We start from the raw sequence: 26,868 nt of genomic DNA, 5'->3' as shown, positions 1-26,868 counted from the left end.
AGCAGCGAAATGTCTATTTGCTTCATTTACACAACTTCAATAAAAGTTCCACAAATTATAAACTCTGTTTTAACGACTCTTTAGCCTCTCTGGGATACTTTCATCCAGGTTAGACCAGTCTAAGTAGAGTGGTTTTACATCTGGACCTGGTCCAATGTGGTCCAGATGTGGTCCAGATGTGGGGAAACAAAACAGTGAAAAGTCTCTGCTGCATTTTCACCGAAGGAATGATTGTGCCACTAACTTGAAAGTGCATTCAAGACAAGAGTCAAGGCTTTATCTGAAATGCCTAACGCCCCTTTTCTCCTTTCCTCTCACAGCTGAGCAGCTGCAGTGACGTAGACGCGACCCATCCACTGTTAGCTTTGAATGCTAGGGAAGTAGCGCTGTTTACAGACGCAGAACATGAGCGTGGACCAAGAGAGAGGCTGTCCGTCACAGCGTACACCTGACCAACTATGTTGACGTGAGACCGCCTGAAAAGGCAGCGATGTGCGACTTTGACTAGAAGGGTAAGGTCGGGTTAACGAACTTGAAAATGTCTTTAGGAAGTAAAGAAAGTGTACATGTCTGCTAACAATGGGCGCTAATAAGTTAGCACGCTAACGTAACTTTGTCGAGTAGTTTTAAACACATCGTACTTTTTTTTTTTTTTAAAGGTTTAAAAGTCTTAACCGTGTTTAAACGAAACGACTACACAAACCTAACAATAATGACGCCGTACTAATCTTCTTGTTGAAGGCTGCTACCTGCTCGCGGTGCGTTCAAACACCTGTTGTTGTCCTCTGTGATGCTGCCGGGGGACACATGGACTTCCTCGCTCTGTTCGCGGTCTACGTCGCGGTGGTGGTCACGTGTATACTTCTGGTCTGCAAATACTCAGGACGGCAACAAACACCCTTTAACGTCCTCTTCGACTCGGCGGCGAAGGTGACGATCAGATCTACCGGGACTTCCACAACCCTCAACTGGGTGACGCTGTTTTAACGAATTGATCAACAAACGCACCTTTTTTTTTTTTTTTAACATTTACATCAAATGTCTTCGCAGGTAGTCGCTCCCTTTACGCCGCAATGGCTGCAGGCGTTTTCACAGCGGACCATGCACAGACTTTTCCACCAAAGGTTTGTGGTTTAGGGTTTGGTGCTCCCGGACTGTCCTGTCTTTGCGTAATCATTAAGCCTTCGGGGGTGTGCTATTTGCCTCTCATCGCAGGAACAACATGTTCATCTATCTGCACGTCCTCCTGGAGGCCGCTGTGTACGCAGAGTTCACCCATGAGGTGTTCGGCTTCTGCAGGGAGTTCGGCACCACCCTGACCAGCCTGTCGGTGCCTTACGTCCTGCTGGCCGTCAAGACCTCCTTCTTCTACCTGTGCATCAAGAGCGATCCAGGTTAGTTTGATATCAGCTGCAGCGGTTTCAAACATACTTGTTATTGGCTCCAATATTAGAATGGCAAATGTGATAATGCCATGTTTGGCAATCGCATTTCACTCATACACATCTGGAATTTTCTTTTGTGACTTGGAAGGTAAAAATGCCAGAAACACAGTAATCTTTATGTCATCCAGGTCCGTATCTTGGGACAATCCCTATCCCACTTTACAGGTCATTCTATCTGGTATTAATGAGTGAGACTGCTCTTCCATACTACTGCTTTTAAGGCCTAAATCTATAATTACATGGTGGAAGTCGAATGAGTCCAGTTCCGTTTGACTAAAACACGTTTGACTTAGGTAATTTAGCTGATTTTAATTAGACTATCTGGAGAAAATCACCGTTAAGTTAGTTCTGGACAGGCTAAAGTCCCCATGGTACTACAGTGTAAAAACACAGACCACCTGTAGTGATGTTTGCTTTGTTAAGGCCAATTCATAGTTTTCTAATCTGTGCACACCACTAACCGATGCTGACTTTTTTGATAACGGCAGATGAGGAAATTTGTATCACGTGGACGCAGAAAGCATGATTTGGCCTTGAGTGCATTATATTTTCATAACTGTCTCCCCCCAAATTCACCATCTGCCAGGCACAATTACAAAGAAGAAAGTCGCTGGCCAGCTGCACATCTATCCATACGACAGGAGACTCTTTCACCCGGGAGTCTCCTGTCCAACCTGCCAGCATGTCAAACCGCCTCGCTCCAAACACTGCAGTGAGTACAGAGTTATAGATGTCCATTGTACTGCACCAACTTTTCTAACTCTGGGTTAGATAACTAAATCAATATTTGTCCCGTTGTTGCTTATGAAACATTTCATTCAAAGAAACGTATCTCCTTTTCTTCTTGGTATTATCCCTGTAGGAATGTTTTATTTTAGTAAAAACCTACCTTACAACCTGCACGGTTAGCGTTCAGTCTCAGAAAACATCACTTTTTAACAATACTTTTCCTGCTCAAAAGGAAAAACAACTCTGTGTCAGTCCTGACCGTAAACACTGTCTGTATTACAGGGGTCTGCAACAGGTGTGTGCAGCGTTTCGACCACCACTGTGTCTGGGTGAACAACTGCATCGGCGCTCAGAACACGCGCTACTTCCTGCTTTACCTCTTCAGCGTGTGCGCCATGGCAGGTGTCATCGCCCTGCTCACAGGAGACATGCTGCTTCAGGCAGTGCTGCACTCAGGGCTCCTGAGGGCCAGTTATATAGACGAGTATGGTCAGCAGCAGCCAGCGGGACCTCTGTTTGTCGTACAGGTGCGACTAACGTACTGTATATAATGTGTACACAGTATGCTGCAGCCACATTTATTTCCAATTTCATACCACACGTTCAACTGAAAACATCTGCTTTTTCCCTCCAGCATCTGTTTCTGACCTTCCCCCGAATCGTCTTCATGCTGGGCTTCCTACTCTTCGTCTTCTTCCTCATAGCCGGATATGCCCTCTTCCATTCCTACCTGGCTCTTGTCAACCAGACCTCCAACGAGTGGTACAAAAGTCGAGGTTACGTTTGTCACCACTGCCACCCGACTGTAACAGCTGATAATCTTTGCAGCCCAGTCCCAGATCACTCCAAAAGATACTTCTACAGTCGAGGGCTACTCCGAAACCTGGGAGAGATTTTCTTTCCTCTGCAACCCGTTAAGAAAAAAGACAACTGAGAAAAGATACTGACTTCTGTATTTACATCCTCCTCTGATTTACTGTCCAAAATAACTACTGAGAAAATAAAGTTGAGTTATTTCTTTATGGACTCTGGTTTCCATCTCCCATGAGATACCATGAATTGAAAAGGTCTAACTTGCCCATTCAGATCATTATTTGTTTATTAAAAGTTGTAGCTACAAGGATGCTCAGGACACTTTATTCCGTTTCTTTTTCGTCCTCTGGCTGCTGTCAACTAAATGCTTCCAAAAGAGAGGGCAAAAAGATCATACCCTCAGTTTTTACATGTAATTTCTTCAATACGTCAATATAGAATTAGGGTTCTTCCTTTAAATGTATTGCACTTCATGCATTTATATGTTTTAGGAGTTGCTGGGGATTTAAATGAATAAATTGATAACATTATTAACAAATATATGACTGGGGAGGTCAGTGAAGGCAGCAGTACCCTGATGTTCATTCAATTTCACCACAAAAAATAGCGAGCCCTATTGGGTTAAGAGTTGCCTGAAGAACTATGGGAGTAGTAGTTTGTCTGTGGATGAGTGTTTAGCAAAGAGTATCCCATTGTTCTTGTAATTATTATTATTTTTTTTATTATTAAAAATAACATTCATATTATTAAATAAGGGATTAGTGACGGAAGTTTCCCCAGACATGCGCCCGGACTTCTTAGTGTGTGACTCCTCTTCAGTCTGTGATTGGTTGTTACGTTGTGGGCGGGGTTGACTGATAAGTAAAGCAACCAATCACAGCAGTGTAGACTTAAGCTCTCGCGTCCGTTCAGTTGATCCAACGAGCACAAACCGTCCCTTTGAACCGGTACGGAAGTGACCGCAGAATTGAAGCAACATTCGGCGGAAGGTCAGGTCAGGTCCGGTCCGGACTCCGGTGAGTTTGAACACCGCCGTTATCACACCAAAACCGTTTTTTTTTTTTTTTTAAACCGGTCGTTTAGTACCGTTGAAGGCTCGGCTCGGACGTCTCCACGTACGGCCCCTGACCGACTTTATGTAACCGTAACGTACGTGGCTTTTGCTCCGCAGCGGAACCAGTGACGGTCCGAACCGGTCTAACGGCTGCGCGTCCCTCCGCCTTCACCCGATGTCTGGGTCGAAATGCACGCGGCTGAGCGGAGCGCTCGTCGAGCGGCTGCTGGACTCGGTGGACAGCGTCCTGTTCGACTGCGACGGGGTGATCTGGCGCGGGGACCAGGCCATCGCCGGCGCTCCCCGGGTCATCAACCTGCTGAAGGAAAACGGGAAGAAGGTCTTCTTCGTCACCAACAACAGCACCAAGACGAGGAAGATGTACGCCGATAAAATGACCTCGCTGGGGTTCAACGTGACGGAAGAGGAGGTGTTTGGGACCGCGTTCTGCTCCGCCATGTACCTGAAGACGGAGTGCAAGCTGGAGGGCAAGGTCTACCTCATAGGGAGCAACGCCATGACGCAGGAGCTGGAGGCGGTGGGGATCCAGCAGACCGGGGCGGGACCTGACCTCATCGCCGGGAAGCAGGCCGACTGGGCCGGCGTGCCTCTGGACCCCGAGGTGAAGGCGGTGGTGGTCGGGTTTGATGAACATTTCAGCTACATGAAGCTGAACCGGGCCTTGCAGTACCTGACTCAGCGGGATTGCCTGTTTGTGGGGACAAACAGGGACACGAGACTTCCTCTGGAGGGAGGCAAGGCTGTCCCAGGTAAAGATCCGCACGTCACACGGCGTCACCACACACGGTTCACCCATTTCACACCTTCAAGGCGGCTTTATTTTACTTTTTCAGGTCAAGAAATCCAATGGAAGTCATGTTGCTGTGCTCGGTACAAAATATCCTGCACAAGGCGGTTTTCAGTTGTGTTGAAGCAGAACCAGAACAGAGCTGAGACCCATCATGCACTCTTCACTACTTAAAATCACATTAGTTCATTATATTTGTCTATTTCCTGGTAGACCTACACCATTAGTTGTTCTGTAGAAACTTCATCACCAGCGATTCTGATCATCTTTTTATATATATATATATATATATATATGTGTGTGTGTGTATATTCAAAATTCAGAGTCTATGGCTTGGGGGGCGTGATTGACAGGCATGTCCTGCAATCGGGTTACGGCTGTCGGCGGGCGGGACGTACTATCGTCGGGTTTCCAGTCAGATCGAGTGAGATCAGCCACTCGCCTCCCCACCTCCCGCAGGTATGGTAACTAGCGAGGTGGCGACGGCCAATAGCCGAACTTTTTTTAACCACCCAGACCTACCGAGTATATTTGTACTTTGTCAAACGACCTGCTGAGGTTCGTCTGCTTTTCACGCTCAGGTGAGGCCAACCGTTACACTGACAATCTGCCCTCTAGTGGACTGGTGGGTGTACTACATGCTTTGGTGTAATACCGGGCTGCAATATTTCCAGTCTTAAAAAAAAAAAAAAAAAGAGACCCTAGTGATGTCTCTGAGACTTTTTACAATTTCAGAAGTAAAAAGCCCCCTCACCCACTGCCCCCCTCTCTCTGCCTCTCAGGTACAGGCTGCCTGCTGCAGGCCGTGGAGACAGCAGCCCAGCGTCAGGCCCAGACGGTGGGCAAACCCAACCACTTCATGTTCGACTGCGTGGCCTCGCGTTTCGGCGTGGAGCGCGACCGCTGCCTGATGGTCGGGGACCGCCTCGACACGGACATCATGCTGGGCTCCAACTGCGGCCTGAAGACCCTCCTCACCCTCACGGGGGTCAGCACGATGGCGGACGCCGAGGCCCACCAGAAGAGCGGCAGCGCGGAGAGGCAGGGGATGGTGCCCGATTATTACGTGGAGAGCATCGCGGACCTCCTGCCTGCTCTGCAGGGATGAGAGACCGATGACATTGTGGATACACCATCTCGCAGCTGCCTGAACGTGTGCAGCCGCTCGCGCCAGAGTCCACTGTCTTTTATAAAAGGGAATATTTTTTTAATCATCTCTCTGACAGTCACGACCAAACAGTTGGCTGCTGTGTGACAGAAGAGACAAAGACTCTAGATACTCTATCCAGATTTTATCTATTTACTAAAACCTTCTAATTTTAACATGATTTAAATGATTATTAATAACTTCAGAACAAATATCTGCAGTATTGTTTTAGTGTATTTAAATGTTAAAAGAGCAAAGTTTTAATCAGTCTTGTCATGCAATGTCCTCTTAAGCAACTCCAAGTCAATGTCAAAAGGGGAAATGAACACGGAGTTTGTCAACAGTTTGGTAATATGTCTTCAGGTTTACATATATTTCAAGAGTCTTTTAAGTAACAACGCCGAGAACAGGACTGAAAGACACTAAACGGGTCAGAGTTCATCTTCTTGGGCTCTTGTAGTGTATTTTGAGACCTCAACAGGAGGTGCTGATATCTACACTTAGATTCGAGGGATGGTGCAACGATTCCTGCTTCTGTCACTGATGTCTGTCGTGTCAGTTTTCATTGTTTTAAAGATACTTCTGAACAGTGTTGTCTCTGAAACAAATCCAGAATAAAACCAACTGTTCCCACTGAAGCTCCCTCACCTCTCTGTGGCTCTAAAGTTTGAAGTCCCGTAGCTAAAGTCACCTTGGACTGTCATCGTTTGGATGCAGCAGCAGTCAGAGCTGCGTATCATCTCTCACCTGATGAGAGAGTCTCTGAGCTGTGCCTGCCTCACCTCTTTGTCCATTGTCTGGACTGGTGGTGGTGTGGGGGGGGGGGGGGGGGGGTGCAGCCAGTTCCTCTGCTGTAAGTGTATATTTGAGTGTGGGGGTGGTTGGGGGGGGGGGGCAGATGGATCATGTTAAAGGGATGTATTAAGACGTATTAGGCAGAGAACACATTAAAAAGGGAGGAAATTGCAGGAAGACAAAGACTCGAAAGTTTGACAGAATTGAGAGGGTTTTTTTGTGTGTGTGTGAAGTGTGTTTTGAGAAGGTAAGAGGAGGAGGAGGAGGAGGAGGAGGAAGAACAAGGTGGGTGGAGAGGTCTGCGGTGGGGGGGGGGGGGGTAAGAGAAGCTGGCCAGGTGTACCGAGTCTCAGCAGTCAGTCAGCGCTGGTCATGACCACAGCTCCGTGCCGATAGCTGCGAGCCGGGAGCAGACCGAGTGAGACGGGACACAGGATGGTGAGGTGTTGGAAACGTTCAGAGGACCGACTGGAGGGAGCACCGTGCACGGTAAGCACCGGCCGCCGCTCACCGGGGGACCGTTTGGACAGGGGTCAAAGCTGGTTTTCCTCTGCCCGTCCAGCTCCTGGGTCATCCAGAAATACATCTCTGTCACACTTGTGTCGGTTCTCCCGCTCTGCTGGTTTGGTGCTTTAACCTCAAACTGAAATGTCAAGTCGTGTTTTAAGTAGCGTGTCTTCTGTGTGTGGAAACGTCTTCTCAGGAGGGGGGCCCCGATGCTTCCCACTTCCCCCACAAGGCCGTCTGGGTCAGCATCAGCGTCTCGGCCTCCCTGCTCCTGGTCGTCATCGCCCTCGGTTTGACGGGGCACCTCGGGGTGTCTTGGCCTCACTCTCGGGTATGACTGCTCCACCGTGGACCCCCCCCCCTCCCCCCACTCCCTCTCCCCTTCCCCAATCCTCTAATATCTGGAATGACTTTCTCACAGTGTGTTTCTGTAGTCTTTACAGATTGTGAGAATCACAGCTCCAGATCAGACCGGCGGTTTGATCAACCAGTCAGCCGTCGTGGACCAGCAGAACGACCTGGTGACCTTCTCGGTGACCTCACCGGCCAACCGGACGTCCACTGTGGTCTTTGACGTCAAACATGTACGTCCGGGCGACCTGTGTGGGATCTGACCTTTTTCAGACTGTGACCGATGGGATAAGGTGTGCAGGTTATGACCGGTAAACTGTCTGGTTGCTCTTTGTGTTGCAGGGTTTGATTTGCTACAAACCTGTCGAGCAGGAGAGCTGCTTCCTCCGAGACATGGAGCGGTCCGACTACGACAACGTGAACTCCCTCCTCCGCCAGTCAACGCACCAGGTAAGAGGCGGCGACATTTCAGCACGTGAGAACGCAACACGTGACCCAGTTGGGGTTTCCCTGGTTGCATTCGGCTAAAAGGGCATTTGCCCTTTCAGCTCTGCCAGGTGCTTTTTTTCTTTTTTTTTTTTTTAAATTTCTACTAATGTGCGAACTGGCATTTCTGCCTCGCATTAAAGCTTTATCCCCGCCTAATATGCCGCACCACTGAGCCGCGACCTGCTGGGTCTCAGAGGTTTAGCATGTCCTCCTGGCTGCACAAAGAGAGGGGTGAAGCATAGAGGGGCCTTGAAGAGCCTCCCTCCCTCGCTCTCTCTGGGCTCCAGGGCTGAATTCCTCAGCACATCTGATCCTTTCAGCCCCCTCCGCGTGCTCGGGATCTCTTTACAGGAGGCTGTGGCGTTGAGCCCCGGGGCACAATGGCCGCTCTGTGTGAGGGCCTTTTAACTTCTAAGATGCCTTTTTTTTTTGGATTAAAATACCGATTGATGCATTAAAAAGGGAGGGCCCGTGTGAGTGTCCGCTCCACAATTGGGCCCTCTGATGTGATTTGTGTGGGCTTCTTCTTTTATGATCATGCAATATTAGAAGGAGAATAATCTTGGCTTTGCTTAAATAGATGGCCAGAGATGAGATGTGGGACCTTGCAGGTAAACTGAGAGGCACCTCTGTTCACGTCTTATCATCTTTTTGCACAATGCTGCCATCTCCACGCATCAAGAGTTGAGTTTTTTTTGGGATCCTGTCTGACGGTGTCACATATCTCAGCTGCTGTTGTGGTGATTATATCTACGATAGGAGGGACAGTAGACGCGGGTTTTGTCTCTACGTGGAGGCACAATGGGCTTCTTGGTCTTTCACGGCAGAGGAAAGCTGCTTGTTACGTGAGCCACTCGGGCACAACATAACTTAAAGTGGTCCACTATCGGAGCCAATCGGAGGGTGTAAGTGCTGCAATTACACGCAGCCTTTGTGACGAAGAAGACCACAAATGTATAACTGCGTTGACCTCATCAGCGGCGCTAATAAGAGCTCGAGTTTCAGGCTTGGTTTTTCTTCTTCACCGCTCCCGTTTTGGAGTTGAATATGATTCCTCGCTTGTATTATTAAACCCTCCAGCTTTGCAGCTTCTATTCTTTTGTGTCCTCGGCAGAGCCACTTCCAGCTGTCTGGGAACGAGACGCAGAGGCGGACCGAGTTCTTGGGGGTGCTGGCAGCCAGTCAGGTGAACGTGTCCTCGCTGGAGGAGCCGCTCCAGGCTCTTTGTGAGGACAGGTCCGTCCACTGGACCAGGAGGGCTGAGGGTGAGAGAACTGCTTCCACACAGACACCAAATGTCAAGTAAAAGACAACGTTTTACTGGTGTTGGGACGGGAGATATCTTTATAGATTAGCAAAGTCTGTCGGCCGACATTCAACAAAACCAAAGGGACTATCTGTGTGTCCAAAGCCAGAGAGAGCTCACCCGTATGCCATCGAAGCTCCATTGTTGTCCAAAACTACATCAGTGAGACACAGTCTTCCACGGGATGACATGTTTCCTCATTACGATGAATGTGGGCAGTGTAGTTTATTATAAACCGGCCGCACATGTGCCGTCCTGCTGCCAGAACATCTTTACGATGGCACCAAATGTGTATTCATCCGCAGCGGAAAATAGTCCTCAACAAACTCACCGTTTACTCTTGTCTGAGAACTACAGTACCCAGCTGTCTCAGGAAATTGCGTGGTCTTTTTTTTTTTTTTTTTTAATGAGTCTATATTTTGACTTGTCTTTAAGGACTTTACTCCTTAATTAATGAATGAATTCATTCAGAACATGAGATTTGTTTACAGTATAAAATGATAAGCTTCATGCTTAAGATCCTGGTTTCACAACAACTTAAAGGAAACAGATGTAGTTTTAACTTAGCCGGTGATTAGCTTTAGAATTTACTCTGACCCACATTCAAATCACAACCAGTGGGGCTACAACTAACAGTTAGCTTCAGTATCAATTAATCTGATGATTATTTGATCATTTTGTCCCAAAAGAAAAAGTCAGAAAATAGTGAAAAATGTTCATTATAATTTCCCCAGAGCCTTCAAATGATTCGTTTTGTCTGACTGACTGTCTAAAGCCCAAATATACTCAGCAAAATGTAATAGATAACTTTTAATTGCTGCAAATCCACACAGGAGAGGAGCTGAAATCAATGTTAACTAATCGATTCATGGACTTTTTGTCTCTGTATTAAAAAAAAAAGTGTCACTTAAAGTCTCAGAGGGAAACTGTTGCAACACACATTACAGTAATAGTTTTATTTCAGTTGTATCTCAATAATAAAACAGCTAAATGTCATGTCATTTTAAGTATTAGAGTGCCCGTTCATATTTAACCCACCGATTCATTTGTCGGTGTCAGCAGAGTATCTAGCTTTTTAAATTAGTCCTGTGCATCTCGGTAACGAAGCAAAGTGCCAGGCTGAAACCCAACTCTGTGACCTTTCTACTGCCGTGACAAACATGATGTACTTCACTGTATACTCAGCTAACAGCGTACAGTGGGACTGGTGACGAATGTGACCCAGTCGGCTCAAGTAGTGAAAATATCTCACATGTATCAGGCTGCTTTAAACTATGAATATTGTCTAATGTGTAAATATGCAAAAAAAAAAAAAAACACTTTGTGATGGATTCAATTCATAATTTTTTTTTTTTTTTTATTATTTTTTTTTTTTATAGAATACCGGTAATTCATTTTAATATCCCCAAACTGTGATAAATATTTTGACAAAGCCAGTAGATTTTATACACATTTTTTCTCTACTTGGTAACAACAAAAATTCTGCCATCTCTATTCTGATGACTTGTTTTCCACAGTGAGACGTTCACAAACATCTTACTAACAGCTTTGAAATGTTTTTTTTTTAAGAGTTTTCCTTGATCTCTCTTTTTGTCTCAGGTCCCGGTAAACAGCGTCTGGTCTATTTCTGCATCGACATCTGCTTCCCCAGCAACGTCTGCGTGTCCGTGTGCTTCTACTACCTGCCTGAGTGACTCATTATTCTCTGTATCCTCCCTGCTAAAGATCAGAGAAAACAAATTTGTCTTTTTTTTCCTTTCTTTTTTTTTAAACTCCCTTGACACACACACAAAAAAACAAACAACAACAACAAAAGCCAGCTTTGACTGGATTGTTTCCCTTCGTGTCATACGGTCGCCAGCAAAACCAGTGAAGCCGTCCACTTCCATCCTTCCGAGAGAGAAGAGATGGAGACAGGCTGTCATGGGCGTCGCCAAATCACCGTCGTCACTCTCGTCATGTTTAATATCCTGTCTGGTGGCACACTTCAGAAATTACAGAAGGAAGAGCCCTTTTTTTTTCTTTTTTTTTTTTTTCTTTCCTGTACAATTGTATTTCCCGTAAGCTGCTGCTGCAGTATCATCATGTGTAACCGCTCCTGTTGCATTATGGGTGTTTTTATCTGTCCAATAAAAGACATAAAAAAAAGGAAGGAGACTGGCTGGATGGGTTTTTCCTTTTTCCTGTACATCATTTATTCTTCACAAAGATGATCAAATTATACATGGCACACACGAGTACATCCAAGCATAAAGATAACATGAATAATGTGGTCCTTAATAATAAATATGATGCTCTGTAAAAACAGAGTTGGATCAATTTATTAAGAAATTGTTCTCTATAAACAGTGAATGGTGAATTGCCTTTAAAGGCATCTGGCGAGCCTCAAACTGAAGCCTCCGTTTCCTCAAGACAGTCATTCCTGGGGAATCTTGTTAAAAATAATTCCCACTTCTGGGAATTAAGTCACCTTCCAAAAAGTCTGTTGATTTCCTGTCCTGTTTCACGTTTGCACCGACTGTCCTGATGCCTTCTGACACTTCTTCCTCTTCCTCCTCCTCCTCCTCCTCCTCCTCCTCAGCCGAGCACGCTGTCGTTGAAGGCCAGACACACCACGGCCTTCTGGTGCCCGCTGTATTCCCTCTTGATCTCGCCGGTCTCTACACACCACAGACGAGCCAGGTTGTCTGACGACGCTGTGGACAAAGAAAAAGAGTCACAACCTCAGATTTACCTCGGAGTAAGCTCTAATGCTTCAGCAGTTATCAAACCTTTACCGACCACTACTAAAAGACTAAAAACTCACGTAACACGTGACCAAATATAGAGCAGAAAAGAATCTGCATTTTAGCCAATTTAAGCTACTGTTCCACATTTTAAAGGTCCCATATTGTAGGAATTCAGATCACCGTGTTGGTATGTGCGAGTATTAAAACGTCCAGTCGACGCAGAAATGCACACAGCCTGTATTCGGCAACTGTGCCGCTTGGACTTCCATAAGTTTGTGACGTCACAAACTGACGTTCATGTCTTATGGTCTGCCCTCAGCACGGCCGCCCACTGGACAACAGTTTGTGAAGAAGAAAACTCCAAGCGGTTATTCCATCAAGGTGCTCGCAAGCTACAAGACCTAAGAAAACCTGTGGCTGGCTTGAGCTCGTGTCAGCTTGAATCACTGCAAGAATGACAACGGTGCCGCACGTGTACTGACCAGTAACTATATACTGGGAGTCTCCGGAGAAAGCACAGTCCCACATCCAGCCTCTGGACGTCTCTCCGGGATTATTACTCTTGATGCTCAGCTCCGTCATCAGCGAGAAATTGGACGTCCTCCAGATCTTACAGGTCTGGTCTGCAGAGCATGTGGCCAGCAGTCTGCAGGTGACCGTAAATACATTTTTGTCAAGCTGATAGATCCCCAAAAGTGAATTTCATGATTTGGCAACAGCATGTCACGAGTGAACAGACAAGTGCGGAGGTGAGAGGGGCACTCACGTGGAGTCGGGGCTGAACTTGCAGCGGAGGGAGTAGCGTTTGTGTGCAGGGATCTTGGTCTTGGGAATGAGCTGAGTCACTTCATCTCCGATGCCTCCAGCGAGGTTCCACACGTAACAGTTTCCCTGCAAACGAGAACAAAAATTGTGTTTGTTTTTTTTTTTCCTCCAATATTACGACACCTCCTGCATCAGACGCACTCCGACTGTTTTGAGCACTGACCGAGCTGTTGACCGCTGCCATGTAACTGGCGTCTGGGTCGATGTGGACCGAGTTGATGGAGACCTCCGGCTCAGGAATCAGCTGTTCATTGTGGTCCGTTTTCAGATCCCAGATGTGAATCACTCCACTCTGGTCCCCAACAATCAGCTCTGCCTAAAAAAAAACCCCAAAAAACCCCACACACAACACTGAAAGTATCCTGAGATATCTTCATCCACCAGCATGACGTATGGAGCAGCCAATCCTCCGATGCCACTTTATGGGACCGTGTACGAACATCTCACCTGGTTGGGATGCAGACACACGCAGTTGATTGGAGCGTTCACTTGGAAGATCCTCTGACACTGCAGATTTCTCGACCTTACAGGAGCAACGGGGACGGTTCAGTTCGTGGATCATCACATAAACACGTGACAGGACGGCGAGCTCGTACCTCAGGTCCCATATGCGAGCCATGCAGTCCTCTCCGCCCGTGTACATCCAGCGTCCGTCTTCGTGGAAGCCCACGGACGTGATGTTCTTGCTAACCCCGTCGTAGTTGATGACCGGGTTTGGGTTGTTGGAGTTCAGGTCGTACATGCGGATGTGCTGGTAACCTTAAAAGCCCAGCGTGCATTTACTGTGAAATACAGCAGCAGGAACACGGAGGAGGAGGAGGAGGAGGAGGAGGAGAGGGATCGTAAGGGCATTCATAACCAACCTGCGGCTGCGATCATACTCCTGTCAGGTGTCACCTCCAGTGAATTTACTTGCTGGAAACAAATGTTAAGGAAGTGGATTATTAAGATTGTTTCTCTAAAACCTGATTTGATCCTGAATCATTTCAGTGTTTTGTGTGTGTTTTGTGCGTGTGTGGAGTCCCACAGGGGTCACAGCAGGTTCTGTGTCGGTCACAGGGAGGATACGGAGTCCTGGTGCTGGACTGTCCGGGTGCAGATGCCGCTGTGGGCCTGCCAGAAGCGGACGGTGTGGTCGTATCCAGCCGTGGCCAGAATCACCGGGTCGCTGCCCACCGTCCCCTGGTTCACGTTCATGCTGCACTGCCGTCCGTCAGCGGCGCAGACACTGCAGGGAAGTACGGGACCGACTCGGCGGTTTGTCGTCGGTATATCTCACCCCTAAAACAGGTTCGTGATTTTTTTTTTATTCACAATAAGGAAAGAAAACATCAAACTTCCACCGTCACCTTGCGGGCTAACGTCAGCGGAACAGGCCGGTTCAGCTGGACCGCAACTTCATTTACATTTAAATAAAAGTTATTCGACTTCAAAACTCTCACATAGTAACATTAATTGCACTGTCGTGCTTTTTTTTAACAAATCCGAGTAACAGTGCGTTTGTACTATTTTTTTTACGTTACCCTCTGTTGTTGGCGATCACGCCAAAAATCAGTACGTCTCTGTAACGGGTCCCTTGGAAACATATGACGGTGTTTCAGAGGTTCCGCTTTGATAATTAGTGCGCGACCGCCATCTGCCGCACACTTTGATCACAGGAGGACAGCGACACGATGAGACGACGGGAAATACGTGTGGTTTAAAATGTGTTGAGACCGTAGACTGTGTATGGTCGACACTGTAAATGAGAATTGAACTCAATCCAATATATTTTATAACAGAAACACAAAAATATAAAATGTAAAGAAGGAAGATGTGATGTCGCTTTCACATTACATTTTAAAATAATATATGCAATGTCGATTTGTAAAATGAAAAGCAGTTTTAAATGCAGTCTATGAATGTTTATGTGGCTGAGTAGCTTTAGTTAGGTGTTTTGGATGTGGAACAAAAAGATTGATCAATCTATTTGAGACATAACAAACTTACATAATACTGTTTTTTTATTTTTTTTTTATCAAGTTAGTTTATTTAACACAGATGTAACAATCAAAGCAGCCAACAACATGTTTTTTTTTTTTTTTTTAAATAAATACATTTAGATAAATAAGTTAAATAAATAATGCAGATAATTTATCTTTCCTAAAAGCTGAAAGCTCAAATGCCTATTGTCCTTATTAACATCTCAGTACACTTTGTACCGAGCAGCATGTAAAACAGGCAACTGCAACATATTTGCTCTCCTGCTCAGAGTCGCTGCAGGGCCGACATGTGCTGCTTCACCTCTCCTGGATCTGCCAATGAGCCGGCCAGGATCGACCCCTGGATCCCAGACTTCCTCTTAGCAGAGGGGAGGATCTAAAAAACACGACAGGAGATTTTTTTTAAAATATTTGATACGTTTTTATATCCGACCCGCACGGCACCGACTCAAAAGCGACAGTACCTTCACATATACTTTGCATCTCTCCAAAAGAAACGTCCACTTCATTGCAGTCCGCTCGTCATCGTTCAAACTGGTGAACTCCTGTGTCTGCAGAAAGGGAAATGCTGTTAGTCTCAGCACAGACATCATCGACAGCTTAGCTCAGAACAGAGCAAGGAACAGAAAAATGCAGCAGTGTGGTCTTTCAACAGGAGCGATACGCTTCCCTCCAGTTGTCTTGTACACTGCTACTGTATATATTTATACTACATTTGTAACTGAAGCGGACTCTCTGTGCTCTGTGAAGTGGTAATGACCGTGCAGCCGAGTGTCTTTTCTGCCACTGGGCTTCTGAGGTTGCAGGCGGGCAGGGTGCCCGTGTGGTCCGTCAAGTCCACCAGGAGGTCGAAGCCTGTGGCGGCTGAAAAAACCTGATCCCTGCCTGGACACAGCTGGTTGGTGCAGCTCTGCATGTCCTCAGTCACCTGGAACTTACACCTGGAGCTGAGACAGAACAGTATATATATATATATATATATACATACAGATATACACAGTAATCTGTAGTGAAGTAGTAATTCATCCACTCTGCGAACTCACCACCGTGTCCTGATGACTTTCGAAACAGAAGAGTCGAGGTCGAGCTTGGAGATGAAGCTGTATGTGATGCCAAAGAAAACGTCTGGATTTTCTTGGGCCTTCTGCTTCAGCTGGCTCACTGTGTACACGTCAGTGATGGACTCCACTGCAGAGACCAAAACAGCAGCGTAAATCCACGACTGACTGTGGTCTGTGATGCAGGCTGAGACTTTGTCGTCTAATAATATGATGCGTTACATCGGGAAAAAGGAGGGTGATTTACTACGTGTCGTTCTGTTGTCGACAAATCCCAAGGAAAAGAAAAAGAAAAAAAGATTTGACCTCTCGTGGTTTTACACATCTGCCAACCACATGTTTTAGAAGAACATTTTGATGTCACAGTGGATATAAAATGTCATCATTTGATCTTGTTTTGTTATATTTAGTGAATTAATTCTTGATGGCCGCAAACACATTTTGTGAGGTCACAGTTCCTTTACCTTTGCCTCCCAAAATCTAACCAGTTCATCCTTGAGTCCAAGTGAGTGTTTGTGTCACATTTGAAGAACTACCCCGGAGACGTTCCTGAGACATTATATTCACAACAGGTGATGGACGAGCGGTCACGTGACCTTGATCTGTGACCTATCGGTTCATCTTGGGGTCCAAGTGAACTTAACTAAATATTGCGTTCACGAGACTCGGATGGACGGATGGGAGAGACGTGAGGTCGGTGACCTTTTGACCTTTGATCCCCAACATCCTGTCAGTTCTTTCTTGAGTCCAACCTGTGAACGTTTGTGTCACGTTTAAAGAAATTCCTTCGTAGTAGTAGTAGTAGTAGTATACGGTCCTTTGCTGTGTGATCCAAGAAGAAAAAGTGGAGGTAACAAGAGCTCGTACGGTTTTAAATTCAGCGGCTCTTTGACATTAAGATACATCGAGACTTGATTGTAATGAGAATGACTTACCAGGCATATCCTCCTGTGTCTCATCCTGATCCAGACCCCCGGACTCAGACACCTCTTTAGCATAGCTGAACAGCAGGCTGGCCTCTCTGGTGTCTGACAACATTAATCAAGACTGACTTTGACATTTAATCCTCTCTGAAAATATTCTGTTCTTGCAATGTGCCGTTTGGTCCTAGAACAGTATTTCAACACAATATAAGTCTCGATTGGATCTTGTGCGTTTTGTAAACGTTGCTGTGATCTCTTACCAGGATTGACAGTGACGATGCTTTTCGAGTTAACGGTTGCCACCATGCCGCTGCGAAAGCTGTCAAAGCTAATCTTGGCGTCGGCTATGAAGAGGACTTTGAAGGAAGAGTAACAGTTAAAACAACAGTAAGTAATCTCAAACATAAACACGCAGTCACATCTCGGATATCCACCGCCGTGTTCCTCTGCGGTACGGTATGTTAATGGGACACGACAGGCAGGAACAACAGTTAAATAAAGATTCATTTTGTGGCCGAGGTCGTTAACCTACCCGTCTCCTTGGGTATCACAGTTTGCATGAGCTGAATGGCCTCTCTGTCCCAGCTGCGAGTGAAACAAAGGTCAGAGAGTCACTCGGGGGGGTGGGGGGGGGGGAGGGGAGCGCGGTGAAATCAAACACACATGCAGTTCAGCGGGTTAATCTACAGCTTCGTGTCACCAAAGTGAAGCTGTGGTGAGCCAAGAGGCAATAAGATGGAACATGGCGCAAAAGCAACAAAAGTCATAAATCTCGATTCATTTTCCAAAACGAGCTGACGGACCAGACGAGGGGGAAGGAGGGGACGCAGTCATCAAAGAGCTTCACTTCCAACCTCTGGCCTCTGCGTCCGTCTGAAGTGGTGAACTGCTTCATCTCTCCGATCTGAAAACGTAAACAGAATCATGTGAAGCTCCTATCGGCGCATCTTCCCTTCGTGTAACAGAACAAAACGCAGCGGCGCTCGGCGGCTCGGCCTCCCGGTGAACTTTAAAGCGCGTCTTTACAGCCGTTACGGCGAGCCGCTACGTTCCAAGCCGACAACCAGCGTTCACAACGTGACCGCGCACACAAACCTCCATCCTGCTTGGAAATCTACCAGATATGAATCAGGTACGCCTAGAAAACTCTTGACATATTTGATTTTCAGAGTTGTTTTAACTGTAGAAATATTTGCTCCGCATTCTCACTCATTGTCAAAAACGTCCCGCTTCGTGCTTATCAGGCGTCTCGCCACCGCGGCCGCGCTGACAGGTTTCATGACTTTTCCATGACCGCCTGTTATGATGTTACATCGCACCACTTTTTAATTGCCCTCTCCTCCTTTCTTAATGTTTTTCAACTCAGAAAAACTTTTAACAGCCTATTTTCCACCATAGCAGCACCCGCTGTGGAGAAAAACCAAGTTGGGAAATACTTTCTGGTTTCTAAATGACTTTATCGATTATAGTTTGAGAAACAAAGTCTCAACAATCAGGGATATCCGACAAATTTCATGACCAGTTTGAACCACAGTTGATTCACTAACTGCTACTTATTTTTTATGGCAAATCATGAACACACATTTTTTTGTCCTTAATGGGAGTCAGTTGTTCATATAAAAGAACTATGAAATGTATTTGAACTCTATCTCTTCTCTCCTTCTTTGGATAATTTATTGGGCATCAAACTACACCGTGAGCCAATAAATGCAGCTGTATAGATTGCTAAAAATTCTGCTTAGGAAAAATGGGAGTTTCTGAAAATTAAGTATTTACAAAAACAACTGGAGACCTTTAAGTTTTAAAGGAAACTTCCACCCTAAATATAATAAATCCAGCTAGTGGCTGTGCTGACACCACTGTTTTATTTTTAAATCACAGAAAAATAGTTAATAACTCTTTTTGCCACCAAGACTGGCTTTATAGACAAGTATGGAAAGTCGTCCGATGCTTTTGAGAAATGTACTTAATGACTTTCTTTCCGAGAGTAACAGTAGATTTTAAGATAAATAAAACTCTGATGTCTGAGCTGTAAGTAAGTAGCAGCCAGCAGTTAGTAAGATCATAAAATCCAGCTGCTATAAATCTCAGAATTCCACAAGTTATAACTCTTTCAGGCCAAAAAATATACAAATGACATATTTACACTTCTGTTTTTATACAGACTGAACGAACGAGACATAACGTGTTAGTTGCTGAAAGGCAGATTTTATAAGCTTCGGACAGAGCCAGCTAAACTAAGCTAATGTGATAACTTCATTTTTAACATACAGAAATCAGAATAATATTGATCTTTTATCTCTTTTCTTATGGTGTTCTTTCCTCTCCCCCCAGTGGTCTCGGTGGAGGTTGGAAGTTTTCTTTCTATTAAAAAGGAGTCTTTCCTTCCCACTGTTGCTCATGCAGACTTGTTGAATTATTGGGTTTCTCTCTATGAAGGTCTCAACCTTACGATGTAAAGTGCCCTGGGATCACTAAGCACTGTATAAATAAAGCTGAACAGAATTAAATCTTTTACTTGTCAAGAACGCTAATACTTGTATTTCTCAAAATGCTTAACTTTCTTTACGACCCTCTTTGCTGCACACCACAGTGTTGTTCTCTGATGTGTTGTAGTCAACACCATCGTTCTACTGTCTCCATGTATACAGAAAAGCATTCTGGGAAACACAGGAAACCTCTGAGCTCAGTAAATGTAGATGAGGCAGGCTTGAAGAAAATGTTGGCACAAGTAAATGACAAAACCCTGAGAAAGATAGCTCCTAGGAATGCTTGAACTACATAATATAAAAGCTTGAGAAACTTTATTTTGAATACTATTTTATAGTGAGAGACTGCGACCTTGACGTGACCTACCAGTTTCACTACAGCCAGTATATTTATCACGGAGCCATCCAGCTTTTGCCCGTTGGCCACTATGTCTCCCAGAGAGTAGAAATCTGCAGAGTCCTTAACGGGCAGGTGAATGAATGGCAGCAGCCTGTCGACGGTGTCCATGTCAGCGCACAGACGCACCTGGGAATGAGCCTCCGTCAGCAGCAGCCTGTAAGGGCTGAGACCACAGCAGATACGGTGAGTCCTCCATCTTTACACACCGTTACATCATACTTTACACAGCATTACATTGTGTTTGCCTCACTTTCCCCTCCAGCCATCTAAAAGACGTGGCATGAAGATGATTAAGATTTGTATTCAAAGTTTTAGTTACGTTGGTGTTGAAGGGCAGAATCTGTCTCCTTTCTCCGGGTCTTTGTTGGCAATTAAAGGGTTTTCAATTGTGACTGAAAAACAAAATTATAAAATTCAAAGTGTGCATGTTTTCATTTTCTAAGCATCGTTACTCCATCTTTTCTCTTCACGATATTTTTTTTGTGTAGTCTGATTTCTACTCTGCAAGCTAAGAAATACATCACAAAGTGTCTCTAGTCATTCATCAAGAGCTGATAGTGTTCAGATGTAAATGGCTGACACTCAAATACTCAAAATTGGCAGCTTTTTTTTGAGTAAACAACAAATAAATAGCTTCATTTGGTAGAATTGTGATTCATCTGAATACTACATATTAACATAAAACTAATCACCTTTGTGGCATTTCAAAAACAAAACTAAAATGTATATTCCCCCCCCCCCCAGATCCACACATTTTAAAGGCTTGTGGGAACTTAGAGAGAGACTTCCTCACCACAGTCACCAATGCTGAAGCTGTTGGCAAGTCCGTTGATGTATCCATCGTTTCCCCAGGCGGACACGTTGATGAAGAAGTCGGGCGAGTCCTTAATGGTGAAGCCAAAAGCAAATCTGTCTACACCAATATCTGAAATTCAGACGTGGGTTTGGTTAGGGAACTGAGAAAAAGCAGACAGGTGGGCTCAAAGAGTATGAAACATCATCACCAGCAGAGGGAGCTGGTGTACAAGACACTGATACCAACTTTTTCTGTCAGGGAAGCTTTTGACATCAGATTTTCCAATGATGATGCCTGCCACTTTCTGAAAAAAACAAACAAACATGACAAGGTCAATGACAGGATGTGTGAGCATTTTAATAATTCAACATGTTATAAAACAAACTCAGTCAAACAGGCCAGAAAAAAACAAACAACAACCACTACTGTCGTGTATGACAACTGAAAGAAATATCCGATTGTTTTGTTTAAAGGGCATCTACAAGAAGGACATTGGCTCAAATCCCTCTGAACTCACCGGATGAGAGAAGCTGGGATGAAGCTCAGAAACGGCAATGTAGGTCTGAGCCGCCATCTTGTTTATTCATTATATCCTTCCGGTCCACTTTGTATTGGATTTACAGACTCTGTCCAATAAAGTGAAATAAATATGATAAAAAACAATGAATGTTAACATTTGGGGATTAAATTCCACATCACTACAAAGTACTAAAGCGTTTCCTGTTTTCTAACTCTAGCCGATAGCCAACATTAGCTCAAATTCAATTATATTTGCTAAAACTAACAAACACGAGTGACTTCGTTTAGTAATTAGCAAACAGAGAAATGTTTTAAAGAAAAATGTAATTAAAATAGCATAATTTAACTTATGCCAAAGAGATAACTGTGTTTGAATTCACGTTAGTCTTGTTTTTACCTGCTAAAGTCCCTCTTTTCAGTTGAGTTTTTCGCGGGGCTGTGGCACGTGACAAGATCTGACGCACTCATTTGCTGCCTTCAAATGCTGCCGGAAATATCAGACTTCAATGGGCAACTGTTGTTACAATACTAATAGAAAAAAAAAAGAAGCATAATAAGATAACACACTTTTCAATTACTGTAAACAGGAGATAAAACAAGCATCCACCTTATCTGACTTTTGTGAAATTAACATTGTCTTCATATTATTTGGTACCACAGGCTGGTGTTTATTCATGAGAATAGAAATTTACGAGGAGCACATAAATCTATTTGTGAACAACCAATTTATTTCCGGTTCATCTATCTGTGGAGAAAAGTTTTTGTACGAATAAAAGTGTTTCTCCATAAATAATGATGTTACATCCTGATAAAAATATGAACTGCCTGTATAAATTCCTCCAAAATAATTACAATGCACCCTGCTGTCATTTTGAAAAATTCTCCCCAGTAATTCATAGAGACCAAGCTCTATTCACCTGATGTTTTGGTAGGCTTTTTTTGTGATGTTTCTTTGGATAAAATCTATAATTTTAACAAATATTCACTGTGGTAAACATTCATAGGCTACAGCTGAGCAAACATGCAGTGAAATAGGATGTGAAAAACTGCAATGGGACCACTGAATGGAAGCTGTCAGTTACAGACACATTCACACACACAGACACAACGCATACACATTATAGGCTATTTGTACAATACTATATGAGTCATCTCGTTAGAAGTCTCCACTGTGAAAAGGATCTGTGCACCTAAGACTTTAATATTACCTTGACAATCCCTCCCAGCCATCAGTCACAGCATAGGATTTGTTCTGAGACAGCTATGCTGAGATGAATTTGGCTGTTTCCGGGTTTGTTTTGATAGCACAAAGCTGTGTTTGACATGATACAGTCTCATGCACCTACGCAGGAATCAAAAGGTGTAACAATAAACCCTCATTCAGCTTCAAACAACCGTGTTCCTCCTCCATGGTGACTAATCCTCAAAGTCAGTCTTTCAGATTGGATATCTAATCCCTGTGACTAATGTTGATTTTCAAGCAGTGATATGTCTCTTGATGCGATTCTACGGTCAATGTGTTCCTAATCGCTGATGAAACAAATGTGCAGTAATACTCATAAATGTGTTTTATAACGCAGTAACAAAAAGTCAACACGGTGCCTCAGCTGACAGTCTGAGTGTAATATTCCATCAATGGATCGATGGGCTTTGTATAATGTCGTATAATTTGAAACTGGAGTGATGAAATGCATTGAGCATTTACCGACACAGAGGGATCGATTTGCTATTTGCACCAGTGGCTGACTATTCAAATGAAACAACATTTCAAATTCTAATTTCATTAGGTTTTTCTGACTACAGATTGTTAGTCCATTAATCACAGCACCACTGTAAAGCATCACCAGATTAATCAAGTGAAATTTACTTTTAGTTCAATGATTTATTCATAATGAATTCATAGCTTCTGTTAATCTGTCATCAATCACACTTCGATCCAATATTCAGCTGGTACTTTTGAAGTGATTTGAATAAACTATTCAAACGTCTGTAACATTAGCAGTCAGATAAGGTCTGCCTTGTCACACCTGTATAAAGCATGACTTTAGGGAGTAAAGAAAGTATGGCATACTGTATCTGCAGGGTGTCATATCCACAGGGTTACAAACACAGCAACTGCACTGTGCTGTGATTGGGTGGCCTCTCTGCCTCAGGTCGGCTCCCTGGAGGGCCGGCAGCCGTCTGACCACTGCCCAACTATTAATCCATCATCTCACTGTTTGTGTGTGTGAGTGTGACTTCTTTTCGGTAGATGTGCAATGCATGTCAGTGCACACAGTACGGCTATGTGCCGTGTGTATAACTAGTATGTTAGTTGCAACAAAAGTAGATTGAACACAGCTCTGTTCAAAGTACAAAAAAATGAATCTCCATAGAAATAAGGAAAATAGCTGTGATAATTAGTGTTGCTCCTTGATGTGGTTTTAACATTAATAGTTCTCACTCTGGTGTGCAATAACACACTTTCAGGCTTGCAGGCAATTCCATATTTTGCCACTGATGCATCAATCAGTGTCTTGATGTGAACAAATATGTTGCCTCTCATGAAAACTGCAAGTCTGGACTATACACCCGGAGCTGAAGTAATGAGACACATTTAATTTTGCACAGTCGTCGCCAGGCATTCAAACACCACATTCAAAGACAGTTTTATGAAGAATCTAAGTCATAACAGTTTAAATAAGAACAAAAACAAACCTTTTAAACAATCCTACAAATATAGCAATTCTCTAATTTGACATGTTTGTTTTTCATCTGCAAGGCTTCTTCATTTATGAACTGAAGAACTTCCAGTTGCCCTTACCTTTGCACTTTTAAATATGCAGTGACCCGAAGAATAAATATATATATAATATACAAAGGAGTTTAGAACACACTATGCCCTATAGAAAGAGGTAAAACTCTGATGTAAATCTTTTTTTTTTTTTTTTTTTTACATCACCCAAATTTACTTCAATGTGGATGTAAAAAATGATACATTATTATATGGCACATTCAAATTACTCAGCAGTAATAAATATTTATGTAATCACCATCTCAACCGCAGGACAAGACAGTTGCCATTCTGCAAGAACCAGACTTAAAGTAAAGTTTTTTGATCATACTTACCCTCTTTTATTTTTGTATTTTTATTTAGTGGTATTGCTGCTTTTCCTAAAGTAAAAGATCTGAATAAATCGTCCACCACTTTTCGAATTTAGCAGCAGTCCACCGGACCTCTGTGATGACACCAGCCAGGAGATTTATAGTTAAACTGCACACCCTGTGTAAAACATGAGAACAGACACATGGCAACACAAAGACAACACAAAACAAAGTCCTTTCAGAGCCGCAGGGACATATTTCTACTACATTTCTGTGTTTTTCTACATCTAACAATCGAGCTTCACCGACTTATGGTTTGATCTAAATGACCATTTGTAATCAGGAAGCGTCAGAGCTGGTGTTTACACTATACCCATATGGTATGTGATGTACCAAAAAAAGGGGTTTTATAATGCTGTAATTTTGCTGACCAGGAAGTGGCTAGACAAGTTGTAGTATTTAGGTGGTTTTGGTTGACATGCAATTGTATACAAGCAGAGACAATAGAGCTCTTGTTGAGAGTTTAATTGGTTCTGGTGCACCAACTTCTGAAAAAGATATTCTGTAAGGATCTAATGGAACCAGCCTCATTATTTTATTGAATCCGACCATTAAAACATACAGTATTGTTCTGTGCATGGTGAGCAATATCTTGGCATAGCCCAGACTTCTACATCCAACTATAGCTTTTGCAGCCATTGGCAGTAGCCTACGCAGTCTTTATTGGCTTCCACAAGTGGAAGACGTCCAAACTACAAGTATGTGTACACTGTAATTTCCCTGCCACCTGTGTGACTGAGTCTACTGTAACTGCTGCACCACTGGGTCTGCTCACAGCCATTGAATCCAGCTGGGCTCATAGCAGAACAATGCACTCTGTCTCCTCATCCACATGTCCAGCGAGATGGGGGTATATGACTGTGGAGGAAACTTTAAATGATGTTAATAACATGCTGTTGAAAAGCAGCACGAAGGAAGAAATCAGTGGCGTGTGTGCATGATGTCAGCTCCCATCATTATGCCACCATAATGAGGTAATGGGAGGAACACTGCGGCATTTGTCATGTTATTGCTATACGACTGCCTTTTTGATGTACTGTCAGCTGATTTAGAGTCTTCTTGTTTTGCAGGTTAACCTTCGTAACACGAGTCAAACAGGAAACATTACATGACATACAAATGGAAACTAAATGTGGGGGAAACAGAAAGAGACATTTCTGAATCAAAACATAACTGAAAGGAAACGACTATTACACAACTGAAAGAAATAATCTCCTTCCATGCTGTTACTGAATGTAAAAATGATGTGGCTGCTGAATGCTTTCATGTCAGCATTTATACAAAACAGGTATTGCCACCTACACACCCAGATCAGGCATGTTTCCTGCTGTGTGGCTTCACAGTATTGGCCTGAAACCAAATTTGCTGTTTGCTTTCATATCACATAATTTCATATCAATTCCTCCAAAAGCTTTAGAAATAATACAGTCTGGACCGAAGCGGCTGACCGACTAACCATCGAACAGACCAGCATTGTCATCTCTAGAGTCTGTGCGGGGCTAAAACGTTTTCCATCTGTGCAATACATTCATGTACACATGCACACTTCTCCGCCCCTCATGTATCATTAATTCCTGATCTGAGTTTGGAAGACACAAGATGTCTCTTATGAGATATTTTGGCATGAACAGCATTGCTTTACTCATCCTAAAGGTGATTTTCGGTGTGTAAGTGAGTGTTTGAGAGTGTTCAGCATTGAATCAAAGTGCATCACTCAGTTCAAACTTTTTATCCACTAGGACAAAAATTACCCTGATATACTGCCACTGTCAATTTAATGCTATCCTGAAAGATTTTCATCCATCCATTATGTTAACTGTGGAAAGACCCAGAGCTGTATTTCAGCTACATCAAAGCCCGTCCTGCTGTCCCAGTCTATCACAAATGTCTTCACAACATTGGCTGTTTAGGTAGTTCCCCACTGACAAGCCCTGACAGAAATATCTCGCTCCAGATTTGACCCTGACTGCCTTCTTTTTAAAATTGAATATAAAACAAATCTTTGAAGTGTTTTTTTTCTCTTTCAAATGAGGGCAGAAACACATTTCTTCAATTATTTCTGAGTGATATATGAAACAGAAGCTTTCATTTCTTTGCCGCATGTGTTCCACTGAACAATGAAAGCATTATATTCTGGAGCATTGCACAAAGCGGGACATCGTTTCATGCTTCATGAAAATCATGCCATTTATGAGCTGATTGTTAAATGGTTTCAGTGTTGCTTTGATTAGGTGCTGATTTTATGGCATGTGGGACCGATGTTCTCTGTAAAGCATCATCAGTGTGGCTTCAACATATCCAGATAAACTGCTTTACTATTATTTATAATATTTCACTTAATGTTTGAACAAAGGTGACATCAAGTCCTGTAAAATACTTACTGTTTGGAATATAAAAGTCATCATGAGTTAATATTGGACTCACAGCATTGTAAGACTTTGATTTTCCAAAGATATTTGGGGATGAATCATTTGTATTTTTTTCCAAAAGCGTAACAGGCCCGCTGGAATATCGGTCCTTTAATTTACCATTTCAAACCATAATGCCATGGTTAGAAAT

The 26,868-nt window shown here is 43.8% G+C and overlaps 5 protein-coding genes across 8 annotated transcripts; 3 read left to right on the top strand and 2 right to left on the bottom strand.

Annotated features, from left to right (window-relative positions):
- The first annotated feature begins 378 nt into the window (after positions 1-378).
- zdhhc4 (zinc finger DHHC-type palmitoyltransferase 4) lies at positions 379-3,194 on the top strand. The gene is made up of 7 exons (XM_069155990.1): positions 379-512; positions 742-930; positions 1,051-1,124; positions 1,216-1,394; positions 2,032-2,157; positions 2,457-2,701; positions 2,809-3,194. Exons 2-7 carry the CDS (start codon positions 808-810, stop codon positions 3,106-3,108), a joined length of 1,047 nt encoding a protein of 348 aa, XP_069012091.1. The 5' UTR covers positions 379-512; positions 742-807; the 3' UTR covers positions 3,109-3,194.
- Positions 3,195-3,887: 693 nt separating this feature from the next.
- pgp (phosphoglycolate phosphatase) lies at positions 3,888-6,634 on the top strand. Of its 3 annotated transcripts, none has more exons than XM_069155989.1 (5): positions 3,888-4,003; positions 4,159-4,811; positions 4,896-4,932; positions 5,173-5,308; positions 5,431-5,625. In XM_069155989.1, the coding sequence occupies exons 2-5, from the start codon at positions 4,217-4,219 to the stop codon at positions 5,527-5,529; spliced, it is 867 nt and encodes a 288-aa protein (XP_069012090.1). In that variant the 5' UTR covers positions 3,888-4,003; positions 4,159-4,216; the 3' UTR covers positions 5,530-5,625. The 3 variants fall into 3 exon arrangements, with proteins under 3 accessions (XP_069012090.1, XP_069012088.1, XP_069012087.1); XM_069155987.1 differs by lacking the exon at positions 5,431-5,625 and adding an exon at positions 5,632-5,849 and having other exon boundaries at positions 3,889-4,003; XM_069155986.1 differs by lacking the exons at positions 4,896-4,932; positions 5,173-5,308; positions 5,431-5,625 and adding an exon at positions 5,632-6,634 and having other exon boundaries at positions 3,896-4,003.
- Positions 6,635-7,184: 550 nt separating this feature from the next.
- Positions 7,185-11,565, top strand: bricd5 (BRICHOS domain containing 5). The gene is made up of 6 exons (XM_069155985.1): positions 7,185-7,280; positions 7,495-7,629; positions 7,733-7,882; positions 7,992-8,099; positions 9,253-9,403; positions 11,044-11,565. The coding sequence occupies exons 1-6, from the start codon at positions 7,227-7,229 to the stop codon at positions 11,136-11,138; spliced, it is 693 nt and encodes a 230-aa protein (XP_069012086.1). The 5' UTR covers positions 7,185-7,226; the 3' UTR covers positions 11,139-11,565.
- A 45-nt stretch (positions 11,566-11,610) lies between these two features.
- mlst8 (MTOR associated protein, LST8 homolog (S. cerevisiae)) lies at positions 11,611-14,577 on the bottom strand. Of its 2 annotated transcripts, XM_069155984.1 has the most exons (9): positions 14,522-14,577; positions 14,067-14,279; positions 13,862-13,913; positions 13,595-13,757; positions 13,446-13,521; positions 13,162-13,314; positions 12,940-13,064; positions 12,656-12,819; positions 11,611-12,140 (listed from the first exon to the last, which is right to left on the bottom strand). In XM_069155984.1, the coding sequence occupies exons 2-9, from the start codon at positions 14,193-14,195 to the stop codon at positions 12,022-12,024; spliced, it is 981 nt and encodes a 326-aa protein (XP_069012085.1). In that variant the 5' UTR covers positions 14,196-14,279; positions 14,522-14,577; the 3' UTR covers positions 11,611-12,021. The 2 variants fall into 2 exon arrangements, with proteins under 2 accessions (XP_069012085.1, XP_069012083.1); XM_069155982.1 differs by having other exon boundaries at positions 14,067-14,568.
- A 482-nt stretch (positions 14,578-15,059) lies between these two features.
- On the bottom strand, positions 15,060-21,618 carry meiob (meiosis specific with OB-fold). Its single transcript, XM_069155981.1, has 14 exons — positions 21,563-21,618; positions 21,164-21,272; positions 20,893-20,950; positions 20,644-20,775; positions 20,170-20,242; positions 19,818-20,013; positions 17,765-17,865; positions 17,494-17,546; positions 17,222-17,317; positions 16,974-17,066; positions 16,024-16,168; positions 15,741-15,927; positions 15,445-15,531; positions 15,060-15,356 (listed from the first exon to the last, which is right to left on the bottom strand). Exons 2-14 carry the CDS (start codon positions 21,218-21,220, stop codon positions 15,246-15,248), a joined length of 1,389 nt encoding a protein of 462 aa, XP_069012082.1. The 5' UTR covers positions 21,221-21,272; positions 21,563-21,618; the 3' UTR covers positions 15,060-15,245.
- Positions 21,619-26,868: the final 5,250 nt, after the last annotated feature.

Source organism: Embiotoca jacksoni, unplaced genomic scaffold, assembly GCF_022577435.1.
Source record: "Embiotoca jacksoni isolate LCO1_2020_lvr unplaced genomic scaffold, fEmbJac1.0.p SCAF_20, whole genome shotgun sequence".
Lineage (NCBI taxonomy): Eukaryota > Metazoa > Chordata > Actinopteri > Embiotocidae > Embiotoca > Embiotoca jacksoni.
Note: the sequence above shows the minus strand (reverse complement) of the source record. Positions and strands in the feature narration are given on the sequence as shown.

Coding starts and splice junctions, on each gene's coding strand:
- zdhhc4 (XM_069155990.1), top strand. CDS start 808: ATGGACTTCCTCGCTCTGTTCGCGGTCTACGTCGCGGTGGTGGTCACG. Junction 931..1,050: donor TCTTCGACTCGGCGGCGAAG/GTGACGATCAGA, acceptor ATGTCTTCGCAG/GTAGTCGCTCCCTTTACGCC. Junction 2,702..2,808: donor GACCTCTGTTTGTCGTACAG/GTGCGACTAACG, acceptor TTTTCCCTCCAG/CATCTGTTTCTGACCTTCCC.
- pgp (XM_069155986.1), top strand. CDS start 4,217: ATGTCTGGGTCGAAATGCACGCGGCTGAGCGGAGCGCTCGTCGAGCGG. Junction 4,812..5,631: donor GGGAGGCAAGGCTGTCCCAG/GTAAAGATCCGC, acceptor TCTGCCTCTCAG/GTACAGGCTGCCTGCTGCAG.
- bricd5 (XM_069155985.1), top strand. CDS start 7,227: ATGGTGAGGTGTTGGAAACGTTCAGAGGACCGACTGGAGGGAGCACCG. Junction 7,281..7,494: donor TGGAGGGAGCACCGTGCACG/GTAAGCACCGGC, acceptor ACGTCTTCTCAG/GAGGGGGGCCCCGATGCTTC. Junction 7,883..7,991: donor TGGTCTTTGACGTCAAACAT/GTACGTCCGGGC, acceptor TTTGTGTTGCAG/GGTTTGATTTGCTACAAACC.
- mlst8 (XM_069155984.1), bottom strand. CDS start 14,195: ATGAACGTGAACCAGGGGACGGTGGGCAGCGACCCGGTGATTCTGGCC. Junction 13,914..14,066: donor CAGTCCAGCACCAGGACTCC/GTATCCTCCCTG, acceptor ATTTGTTTCCAG/CAAGTAAATTCACTGGAGGT. Junction 12,141..12,655: donor CTCCCAGTATATAGTTACTG/GTCAGTACACGT, acceptor CTTTGTCCACAG/CGTCGTCAGACAACCTGGCT.
- meiob (XM_069155981.1), bottom strand. CDS start 21,220: ATGGCGGCTCAGACCTACATTGCCGTTTCTGAGCTTCATCCCAGCTTC. Junction 20,014..20,169: donor TTCTGCCCTTCAACACCAAC/GTAACTAAAACT, acceptor CTGTGGTCTCAG/CCCTTACAGGCTGCTGCTGA. Junction 17,067..17,221: donor CATCGTCACTGTCAATCCTG/GTAAGAGATCAC, acceptor TAATGTTGTCAG/ACACCAGAGAGGCCAGCCTG.